Genomic DNA, 12555 nt, shown 5'->3' with positions numbered 1-12555 from the left:
AGTCACCATGAATGAAGGGAAATCAAGGGTCACACGTTGATGACATGGCACATGCTTTCCTCAAAGAAATAAACAGGGGGACAGATTTTATTTTGTTACCTTCTGAGAAATAAATGAACCTATGAACTTAGGATGAACTTTAACTTCTGGGGCTTGCTAGTGATGTGCACTTAAAACTCCTAATGCCAAGCGAGCTCAGGTTTCAGGGTAAGATGACCCTGGCCCTAACGCAAGGACCGACCATTGCTTCCCCTGAATGAATCGGGACACTGCAAAGAGACGTTCTGATACACTTTTCATCTCAGGTCGTAGGTGAACCAAAACCAGAAATTTACATAAAACCAAATTTCTGAAGTTTAGGATAATTATGCTGTAAAATTTCTATTTAAGTAGAAAAAATCTTAAGCATTCATATAGCCCTTCAGTTTCCTTAAATTTCCCAAACTGACTTCAGAACGTGCTAATTTTGAAGGTTTTCTACCAAGACGAAAGAACAGTTTCCAAAGATTCAAATAGTGTCTAGAGGTGGGTGCGACGATGCCACATACAAGTTCACCTAAAAAGACACCACAATAAAAAAGGCGATACAGCATTAAATTCCTTTCACAGCCTTCTTGTAAGAAGAATTTCCTTACCAAGTGAAGTGATTTGGTAAGTTTTAAAATATATCACATGGTAAACTGTTTGGAACCATATTCTCAAAGGGACCTCAAATAGTTCCTTAAAATGCATGTGGTTGGGAGTGCATGCACCTTTTTACAAAAAAAAACTTCAGAAAAGGATAGATCTAACGAAACTCTTCTGTTCACATCTAGAACCACATGTTCAAAGTAAAATAAACTAGATAGGTCTAACACGCATCAAAACAATCCAATATGCGTGACATTAAAACATCATATAATTCCACATTACTGAATCCATGTGTGGTACAAATAAGCCCACAAAGTCATTAAAGAATAAAATGGCTGATAAAAAGCCAATTCTAGATAGTTGTAGTATTTCACTGTCACATGACCGTCCCAAAAACCGGAATGGGCATTTTCATACTGGGAGGTCTGGGCTGTCGGCACCAGAAAGGCCAGGGCTCGGTGACTGGGCAGGGGCAGGCTTTGGGAAAGTTCTAGGCTCCGAGGCCAGTCTCCTAACAGCCTACAATGTCTGTGCCTTCCTTCCTCTTGCAATAGCCATTCCTCCTCTCCTCTCACGACCCAGCCCTGCTCTTGCTGGCTCCAGACAGAACATCTACGGGTTTCCAGGCCTCAACCTCTCGCTGTCTCACCTGGCTCCTCCCCGCAGCCCATCAGTGGGCTCAGGTCTCCTGCCTCCAGCTGATCCTTTCTGAGTCCACAGCCTCCTCCTGCGGCCTGCCTGAGCCCCTCCCTCCCACCCCTCTTCTCCAACAAGGTGTCTCTGCAGTCTTCACTTACACTGAAATCTGACCTCACCCTCAATACACTATGATTTGCTAACTGTCAAGTCTAACGGACACTTTCGCTCACACAGGTTTTCCAAAACTGGATAGTATACGGACCCCTTAGAAGAAGAAAAAATTCTTCTAAGAAAGTCAAACTTAGGAAAAAACCTTCTTCACTCCAACAAAATTAGGTTTATTGACTTGCCTCAAAAGAGGGCAGCTGTGAGTAAACGTGGCGTGCCTTTCACTAAACAGCTTTCAAATGTAAGCTGCCACCAGGGCAACGCACTCACCGCGGTCCCTGCTGGCGTGTGAATATGGACCACGCACTTCACATCTGGCCTTGCAGCATAAATTGCAGAATGTAATGTAAAGCCGGCCTTATTTACTCCCAGATTAGTGCTCCCGCGATCTACCACATCTCCTTGAAAATTGATTCTAACCTGAAAATAAGCAAATCAAAATTTTCAATGTCAAGAGGATTTCAAATTACCCTTACTAGGTATTATTTAAACCAAAGTTTAAAGTGTGTGTATAACTAGTTCTAAAGTTTTTCTCAGAGTTAGTCACACAAAACATAAACTTCGTCCCCTTTCTTGGGTTTTATATGTCTCGTGGGGTTAGGTGTTTCATGATCTAATACGACCTAAACACACATAACGCCCAAGAGGAAAAGGATATTCTTACCAAACTGGACGCGGTCACTTCACTGTAGAGAAGTCCAAAGGGAACGATGAGGAAATGTTCCTGCTCAGAGCTCACTCTGGTCTGTAAGGAAAATTACCGAAAGGAATTACTCACACAGACTCACTCTGGTCTGTAAGGAAAATTAGCTCAAAAATAACAATTGGAATGATCTGCCTCTCTTTCCACCCACAAACACACAGGCTTGTGTGCATTCAGTGAGCTACACAGGAAAGCACATTAAGTACAGCATCTGTCACGAAGCTATGAGGTACCGGAAGCTTTGTATCATTACGCTGTAGTAATTTATCAGGTGCATGAAGTGCATCTTGGTCACACTCATGACAATTAACTTTATAGGGAAAACACCTGGTGGCTACCAAACCAGCATCACAGGCCAGAAGGTGGCATCCCGGAGGCATATACTAGTGAAAGCCAAAACTTTCTGGTCCTCAAAACCTGCAGGATAATGAACGATCATAAAAATCACAAACAACAGAGACCTCCTCCTTACCGCTAATGAAGGATTTCAGAAAGTTTCTACACATGATCGTGCCCCTGGTGGGTCTGCCCCTTCTTTCACTGCTTTCTGTCCACAATTCGTTCAACGTGTACCTGTGCTAGATACTAGTGACAACAGGAAAAAAAGAGTCCTGCCCATTTTTAGGATGATTCTGGGAGAACTCAAACGATTCCCCAAAGCCATTCGGTTGGGACGCACTCACTGCTGGTCTAAGAACTGCAAAGAGGGCCAGGCAGGCAGAGCGCAGCATCTGTGGGAAAGGACTTAGGGTGTTTAGTACAACTTCCTAACCAGCACAGTGACTTCCATAGTGGTGCAAACAGATGCACACCCGGGGCCTGCCGGGGCAGGTGTACTGAGAGGGGGGCGCCCCCCACATCCTCACTGGGCCTCATTTCTTCATTCAGCAAACAGCCACCCACGGGGGCGGGGACCGAGCCAGAAGTGAAGCAAGAAAGACCTGATCATCAAAATGTCCTTACTCACACAGCAGAAATTTGTCTTCCTGAACTTCTCTTCACTCTTCCTAGCGTGCAACACAGAACAAACTCAGTCCCCTATTTGTACAATTTAGCTCTCAGATACAGGGAAACGACCCTCCTGCTCCTGTCACCTTCATGCGAAACTCACCTGATTCCCTCAGGATGACATCATGCGGAGCCACAATCAGGTAAGACCTTAGTTAAGATCTCAGCTCTGCCAAGTATGGTCTGTGCTGCTCTGGGGACCCTGCTCTCCTGGCCTCCTTGTCCATAAATAGGGGATGATAAGGGCTGGTACTCACAATAAATAATCAGTACATGGCATCTCCCCACGATTACTATTACTAGCGGTAACAGGATCAACGGCAGTAAATCATGACCATGAATGAGCCTATTCTATATCCACCTCCAAGATATCCACTCTCTTTAAATCCCCATTACCCTAGTCCCTGCTCTCTTTGCGTTTCAAAAATGCACACGTGATTTCCATTCTTCCCGAAAATATTTTCCCATTAATGGTGAGTTCGCTGGGCTTATATCTAAAGTCGGTTCTTGTACTTTAAAAAGCATGCACCTTTTTAACTGTCTACAACAAAACCACACAATTCCCCCAATTTCCAAGTTGGGCCAAAACAAAAAACATAAAGCAGACTATTGCTTTGTGTATTTACTACCGGTTAGAATGAAAAATAAGGAAAAATTTAATGTCAGATATTTTTACTTACATTAAAAGTTTTCTCTTGCAACATCATATAGAGCATTTAGAAGGCACATGAGTACAAAAGGCACTTAAGTACAAAAAAATCAAACACCCGTGTATCTTTCAACCAACTTCAGAACAGAGGAAACGTAGTATCCTGGAAGCCCCGTGTCCCTTCCCCCAACTCCCAAAAGTAACCACTAACTTGAATTATGTGTTAGGCATCTTCTTCCTTTTCTTTACAGTTTTATCTTCTATATATCTATCCCTCATCAATATACTGTTTCATTTTTATCTGTTTATGAACTTCATCTAATTGGAATCATACCGTATTTTCTTTGCAGTGACATTTTTTTTCCTCAACAGTATTTCTGAGATTCCTCCAGACAACGACAGACGAGCCTATCATGTGTTCACTTCCATTGCTGTGGAGTGTCCACTGGTGAGTATACGATTGATGTATCCACTCTTCTGTCAATGGCCAGGATTCCCATTTTGCTACTAAAAACGCTGTGAACATTCTTGCACCTGCCTCCTAGCATCCGTGGTCAAATTTCTCCAGAGCGACACCGAATTACCTTCAGAGAGCCTAATTAAATAGACGCTCCTGCCAGTAACGTGCGGTGGGTCTGTGCTTCTACTATTCTCTTCTTTAAAAATGAAAATCTAATGTCTGTGATATGGTATTCCATTGTGGTTTTAATTTATAATTTCCTGGTTAGTAATGAGTTGAGCAACTTTTCACATTTTTATGAGCCATCTTATTTCCCCTTCTGTGAAATTCCTTTCTTGTCTTTTGGTCACAAAATGACCATACTGGTTTGTCCTTTTCATACTCATAGTTCTTTATCTTTTCTAGATACTAATTGTTTGTTGGTTACCTGTAAGGCAAAATCTTCCAGGTTGTAGGTTTTCTTTCTTCACACTCTCTGATTTTTGTCCCAAGTTTATTTATTTTTTTGTAGTAATCTGTACCCCCCAACATGGGTTCTGAGCTCACAACCCCAAGATCAAGAGTCACATGCTCTTTCAACTGAGCCAGCCAGGCACCCCTATTTTTACTCTCTTTATGGCATCTTTTAATGATAAGAAATTTGTTCATTTTAAAGTAGTCAAATTTACCCATCTTTTCTTTTATAATAGGTGCTTTTGTGTCTTAAGACCTCTTTCCTTAGGTCAGAAGTTAAAGGTCAATGGCACGCCTGGGTGGCTCTGTCAGTTAAGTGTCCAACTTTGGCTCAGGTCATGAACTCACGGTTGGTGAGTTCAAGCCCCGCATCGGGCTCTATGCTGACAGCTCAGAGCCTGGAACCTGCTTCAGATTCTGTGTCTCCCTCTCTCTCTGTTCTTCCCCTGCTCGCCCGCTCTCTCTCTCTCTCTCTCTCTCTCTCTGCCAAAAGTAAAGATTTTAAAAAATTAAAAAATAAATAATTAAGAAGTTAAAGGTCAATGATTTCTGCCTATATTGATCCAAAAAAAATTTTTTTTTTTTTTTTTTTTAGTATTTATTTATTTTTGAGACAGAGCGTGAGTGGGGGAGGAGCAGAGAGAGAGGGAGACACAGAATCTTAAGCAGGCTCCAGACTCCGAGCTGTCGGCACAGAGCCTGACATGGGGCTCAAACTCATGGACTGCGAGATCATGACCTGAGCACAAGTCAGACTCTCAACCAACTAACTGAGCCACCCAGGCACCCCCATTCTAAAATTTTTAAAGTGTTACCTCTCACATTTAATTCTGAATTCACTGGAATTCCTTTGTGGGTATAAATATATAAGGTGGGAATCCAATGCAACTTTCCAATTTCAATTTTTCACTCCAACTGTGCCAGCACCAATTACTGCCTAGTGCACCCTTCCCATGCTGCTCTGCAACGCAGACTCTTTTGTGCCTCTGATTTCAATAAATGAGATCCAGCTCTGGGCTCGGTTCTGTCCCACTGGTCTGTGTCTTCCTTTGCCCAAAACACACTATTTTAATTAGTATCACTTTTACAAATTCAGTTAATAGGAAAAAACTCTCACTTAGTTCATCTTAGCCATTCTTGGACTTCCATCTTCCCTATAAACTTTACAAGCATACTATCAGGTTCCACATTAAAAAACTATTACATACCATTTTTTAATGACTTCTTGTTTCCTGGTCTCTATGGCATAATTCATAGTTATAAACAGTATACATTTTATAGTCCCTCTTTTGTAATAACTATTTTTCATTTTTTCCACACGGTCTATAGAAGTATTTTTCATAGTATGTAACGTTCCCTCAAACTGATGTTGAGTAACTGGGGCATTTTCCACCTACCATTGGATATTCAGACTCAAATTTTATTATTATAAATAATGCTATCACTTTTTCTTCTTTGACTTATTTTGTTAACATGTATTTCCAAGAGTGAGCCTAATAAATCTACATATTTTAATGGAAAAGGCTTAAAATATGATTTTCTGAGTCTGAAGCAAAAAAAGGAAAAAGTGCTGGGACACCTGGGTAGCTTAGTCAGTTAAGCATCTCTGACTTCGGCTCAGGTCATGATCTTGTGGTTCATGAGTTCAAGCCCTACATTGGGCTCTGTGCTGACAGCTCAGAGCCTGGAGCCTGCTTTGGATTCTGTGTCTTCCTCTCTCTGCCCCTCCCCTTGCTTGCATTTGGTCTCTCTCTCTCTCAAAAACAAACATTAATTTAAAAAAAAAAAAGAAAGAAAAGGTGCTAAATACAGATGTAAAGTGAAAAAAGAGTGAAGGATATTTCCACGTAAGTTTGTTTTTGTTTTTTTTAAGTAGGCTTCACACCCAGCACAGAGCCCAATGCAGGGCTTGAACTCAGGACCCAGAGATCAAGACCAGAGCTGAGAGCAAGAATCCGACACGGGGCACCTGGGTGGCTCAGTCAGTTGAGCGTCTGACTCTTGATTTTGGCTCAGATCAGGATCTCACGGCTCATGAGTTCAAGCCCCACTGCCAGCGCAGAGTCTGCTTGGGATTCTCTGTCTCTCTCCCCTCCCCTGACTTGTGCTCTCTCTCAAAAATGAATATTTAAAAAAAAAAAAAGTCTAACACTTAACTGGCTGAGCCACCCAGGTGCCCCTCCAAGTAAGGTTTCTGGTGTCTAAGAGACTGGCGTTACCCTCACTGAGATTGACTACTCATGTCACAAATTTTAAGGTCACTCACTGAAAACCAAATACACCCAACTCAGTATCTCTGGCAAAGATCCATATCATGTCCCAGAAGCACAGTGTACTGGTCACAAGGTGGGCTCAGACCACCACCTGAGGTTTAGCATTCCCTGGAGTCCACATGGAGCTGAACCCAGCACTCCACTGTCACCAGAGGCATTTAGGGACGGAAAGGCCCCAGCTACTGACACCCCCCAAAGCTTCTCTAAACCTAATGCGATCTTAAGACAGAGATCTAATTCAGACAATCATCTCCAATCTCCTAATGCCTGCCAGCACTCTAAATCCCTTCAGCAGAAAATCCCTATGGCCCTCTTTCCCAGAAAGGTCACCATGACCTGTTCGCACTTTCTGGTTGCACTGATAAATATCGTTAGTATTTCTTTGCTGTTAAGTGTTTATACGGTAACATTTAGATTATAAAACAAAAAAATGTATACCACAAGTAGTTAAAATAAACAAAAATAAAACTTTTTCCCTCAAAGATTCTCTAGCTCACAAGATACAGGAAATATTTTGGTGCTTAAAAATCTTTTTTACTCAGTATTAAGGGCCACACAGATCATCTACAGAATAGTAAACATTTAACTAATGTTTTAATTCTGCCAAGTCCTAAATAAAGGGCAGGGGGAGCAATTTCAGCAATTTAAACTTATTTAAATAGCATTCATACCAGGACTACTGGTAAACAGCATTTTAAACACCCCCCCCCAAAATGTGAAGGTGTTATTAAAGCCAAGGATTACATTTCCTATTACAGCTGTAACATTTTCATGGAACTAATTCTTAGCCGACCACTGAGCATTAAATCTCCGCACAGAGCACTTGGTCAAGCATAATCAGCCTCAGGTGCCAGCAATTTCCATGCAGGCACTAGAAACAGAACTGGCACTTCTGGCAGGTGAAGGGGACCTTCTGACCAAACACCAAAAGGCACCACGGAGTTCCTGTTTGACGTTTTTACTGAGGCCAGATTTCGGTCTGGGGGATTTCACCCTAGAGTTCACTGTATGCCTACTGTACGCCCAGCACGGCTCCTGCTCTTGGGGACACAACAGGAAACACAACAGAGGCACCCTTCAGAGTCAGTGTTCCCATGAGTGGAGATGGATGACAAAAGGCCAAAGTCAAGTATGGATGGTGGGAACTGCTTCGGGGGAAATAAAGCAGGGGCACTCGGGTGGAGGCGGAGTCCTACAGGCACGACAGTGTGGATACAACAGGGCCAGGTCTCCGTTTTGAAAAGCGAACTTTAAGGGCAACAGGGGGAAGAGATAGAGGGGAGAATAACTCGGTGTCTCTGGAAAGATCCACATCACATGCCACAAACACAGTGCACTGGTCACAAAGGTGGGTTCCAGACTGCCACCCTGGAATCCACGCTGGAACTGAACCCAGCACCCCTTACAAGTCCACATGTGCACACCACCCACACGTGTGCTGGGTATAGAGAAAAGGGTAAAACAATTCAAACAGCTGTTAACGCCAGTTGCCTGAAGAAGATAAGAGTATCGGCAGGATTACAACTTCCTCTTCAGACATCCCTGTGAAGTACACTTATTACTATTGGTAGGCACTGTACTAAAAATTTGAAATATTCAACAAAGGAAAATAAATGAAGAAACAGATTGGAACAGTTTAAGAGTCAAGGAAAGAGTATCTCTTTGGAAAAGCAAAGAAAAAAATAGAAGGCTGATGGTGCATTAGGAATCTAAGAAGGCAAGAGAGATGAAATTCCAACTGGGAAACAAAGTTTGGCTGCAGGTAGGAAGGAGGTGCTCAGGAGCACAGAATGGGTACAAACATCAGTCAGGCGTTCCCCTTTTCTCTGTGACACACTGTGGTCATTTGGTAAGAGAAAAGAGGTCAGGGGCGCCTGGGTGGCTCAATCGGTTGAGTGTCCGACTTCGGCTCGGGTCATGATCTCACAGCTCATGAGTTCGAGCCCCGCGTCAGGCTCTGTGCTGACAGCTCAGAGCCTGGAGCCTGCTTCGGATTCTGTGTCTCCCTCTCTCTCTGCCCCTAACCCACTCGCATCCTGCCTCTGTCTCTCTCAAAAATTATAAATAAACATTAAAAAAAAAATTTTTTTTAAAAAGAAAAGAGGTCAGGAGTTCCGAAGACAGTAGTAGAGAGAGTAGAGAGGCACTAGTGAGTGAGCTCCTAAGTGAGACGTCCTACGGTGCCAGGCAGTGTCATGGGTCTGTAACCTACAGAGAAGGCCTGTGGGCCCTGTTGAGACTCTCTGCAGCAGGATTAGCTGTTTGGGTGCAGGAGGGAGAGGACAGCATTGCCAAAGAGCGTTACCGAAATGATGTAGCACCAGGAAATCCAAGCTGGACCAAAGAGGGAATGAATGTGGGCCAGTGGACAGGGATGCAGGAAGGAAGATCCACAGAGGCAGGACTTGTCGCATTCACTGATATGACCCCAGACTTAGAACAAGGCTTGTACTGAATAAATATGTACAAGAAACACGCAATAAATATTTACTGCAAAATCAACTGAAGAAAACAGAAGTCCTGATCATGTTGAAAAATAGCTAAAACTGGAGTAGCTGAAGAAATAAATAACTATGAGAAATAGAAGGCTTTGGTCAGAGTAGGAAAAAAATACCTTCATTCTTAGGTTTTTAGGCATATAAAGAATTTTGGGAACTGCCTATACATAGCTCCTCCTTATCCATGGGAGAGACGTTCCAAGACCCTCATGATGCCTGAAACTGCGGACAGCAGACAATACTAAACTCTACATACACTGTTTTTTCCTACACTTACATACCTACGATAAAGTTTAATTTATAAATTGGGCACAGTAAGAGGTTCACAACACAACTAATAATAAACTAGAACAAGTGTAACATACACTGTAATGAAAGTTGCAAGAATGTGGTCTCCCTCGCTCTCTCAAAATGTCTTCCTGTCCTGTACTCACCCTTCTTGCAATGATGACAGATGATGAAGTGCCGACACGTGGACACCAAGTGAGGTGAGTGATGCGGGAGGTGATGCAGCGTGAGGCTGCTGCTGACCTGACGATACGCCAGGAGGATCACCTGCTTCTGGGCTGGTTGACTACAGTAACGGAGACCGTGGAAAGCAAAACCCTATGTAATGGAGGACCACTGCACTTTGGTCAACAGTTATTAGATTAGCATGCAAGAAAGGAGTTTTAAAGAACTACTATTCTCATAATTTTTAATTCAAAGTGGGTAATTCTCAGATTATAATACTCTGCAATCAGGAATCAGAAAGAAAGTGTTCTAAGATTTACTTCAGTCGACTCTCCTCTTCTCCTAAATGGGAAGCAGTGATGTCAGACACATAACATTCCATTTACCACTCAGTTACTACCCCACTTAATACTCACTGTGATGTGATTATAGATAAGCTGAGACCATCCAAACAGATCTGCAAGTCGGTAAAATGCTGCCAACTTACACCGCAATAATTTCTCCCCTTTGTCGTAGGCGATTGAATCAGACCCTCTCAGATCATTCACAGGAGTCACCATACCAAGACCTGAAATAGAAGATAAACAAACTCAAAGACTTACTATTTCTTATCAAATATAAAACAAATAATAATAATCCTGAGACATGAATCTTCCACACAAGGCTACAAGTCAGTCTTGAAAACTTCAAAGACTATTTCATAAAGATCACGTTCCCCAACATTAATACAGCTAAGTTAGAAATCAAGAACAAAATGGTAGCAAAATTTATGGGATACAGTCAAGCAATTCTTAGCAGGAAATTTACAGTAGAAAACATATATATTAGAAAAGAAGAAAGTTTTTTTTTAAATGATCTAGTTTCACCTTACTAAAAAAAGAGAAAACGAAATCCAAAAACAAGAAGAAAAAATTAGTAATAAAGAAAAAAGGAGATATCAAACAGAAAAATAGAGGAAAACTGACTTAATCTTGAGAAGATTAAAAATAAACTAATGAAATAAAAGAAAATGAAAAATGTAATGAAATAAAATAAAATACACCTCTAGGGAGACTCCAAAAAAAAAAACACAGTGGAGGTAGAAATTACACTATGAAGCAGTAGAGAAGGGACATAACTACATATCCTATAGACATTAAAAGGATAATAACAGGATAATATGAACAACTAATTATATCAGCATATGTTTTAACTTACATGAAAAAGACAGAATCCTTGAAACACACAAGCTATCAAAAGCTCACTCCAGAAGAAACAGACATCCTGAATACCCTTGTTTCCGTTAAGCTGAATTTGCAGTTAAAAACATTTCCATAAACGAAACTCCAGGCCCAGATGACATCACCATGAATTCTACCACACATTTAAGTCAGAAGTAATACCAATTCTATACAAACTCTTCTCAAAAATTCTACACAAACCCTTCCAGAACACTTTACAATTCATTCTATCAGGCCCAGCATTATCTTGATACCAAAACCATACAAAGATATTTTGTTACATGACGTTATAAGAAAAAACAGACCAGTATCTCTCATGACCACAGACTAAAATTACTTAACAAACTTTGAGCAAATAATCCAGCAATAAATACAAAGAATAGGGGCACCTGGGTGGCTCGGTCAGTTAAGCATCCAACTTCAGCTCAGGTCATGATCTCATGGTTCGTGAGTTCGAGCCCCATGTCAGGCTCTGTGCTGACAGCTCAGAGCCTGGAGTCTGCTTCAGATTCTGTGTCTCCCTCTCTCTGCCCCTCCCTCACTCATGCTCTATCTCTCAAAAATAAACATTTTTTAAAAATTCAAAGAATAATACATCATGAGGGGGATTATCTCAGCCACACAAGATTGGTTCAGCATTCAAAAACCAATCAATGTAATTCACTATACTGAAGAAGAAAAAGTATGGGATCATTTTAATAGATACAGAAAAAGCAGTTCATAAAATTCATCACCCAAAACTCTCCGCAGATTGGTAATAGAAGGTACTGTCTTCAACTTAATAAGGGACAGTTACAAATATCCACCACTAATATCAAACATAATGATGAAAGACTGAATGCTTTTCTCCCAAGGCCAGGAACTACGTAAGGATGTATACTCTGGCATTCTTATTGAATACTATACTAGGTAGGGATCCTAACTAACACAATAAGGCAAGAAAAAGGAAAAAAAACAAAGACATACACACTGGAAAGGAAGGAATAAGAAGTATTTGCACGACTCCTCATTACATGTTGCTAGATTTGAATCTTGTTAATCATAAACTATCTTAAGCATACAGAAAAATATAGATAACAATACCAAAAACCACCTATCATCTTGATTTAACATAGGTCAATCATCTACTTTAGATCTTTCTTTTTTATAAGTTTTATTTATTTTAGTAATCTCTACACCAAGCGTCGGGCTCGAGGCTCAAACTCATTACCCTGAGATCAGAGTTGCATGCTCTTCCAACTGAGCCAGCCAGGTACCCCCTAGATCTTCAATTCTTAAAAATTGTTTTTCAGAAGATTTTCAGAAGATGGTAGCAGTGACGGTACAGTTTTCGAGTCTTACTAAATCTCTATTCCAACCCTCCCCGAAAAGTTAACTACAGCAACTAAGATATCAAAGCCA

General features: G+C 41.4%; 1 protein-coding gene across 10 annotated transcripts in view; it reads right to left on the bottom strand.

Annotated features, from left to right (window-relative positions):
* The window catches only part of ADD1 (adducin 1), an 89046-nt gene that overhangs the window by 22723 nt on the left and 53768 nt on the right, over nt 1-12555 (bottom strand). For all 10 annotated transcript variants that reach the window (XM_078446351.2, XM_081795466.1, XM_078446350.2 and 7 more), the window contains exons 4-6: nt 10351-10502; nt 2102-2182; nt 1708-1857 (exon numbers count right to left, since the gene is read on the bottom strand). In XM_078446351.2, the coding sequence (XP_078302477.2) occupies nt 1708-1857; nt 2102-2182; nt 10351-10502 (383 nt within the window). The remainder of the gene's footprint in view (nt 1-1707; nt 1858-2101; nt 2183-10350; nt 10503-12555) is intronic.

This window comes from Panthera onca, chromosome B1, assembly GCF_046562875.1.
Source record: "Panthera onca isolate mPanOnc1 chromosome B1, mPanOnc1 haplotype 2, whole genome shotgun sequence".
NCBI classification, from domain to species: Eukaryota; Metazoa; Chordata; class Mammalia; order Carnivora; family Felidae; genus Panthera; species Panthera onca.
This window is presented reverse-complemented; position numbering and strand designations above follow the sequence as displayed.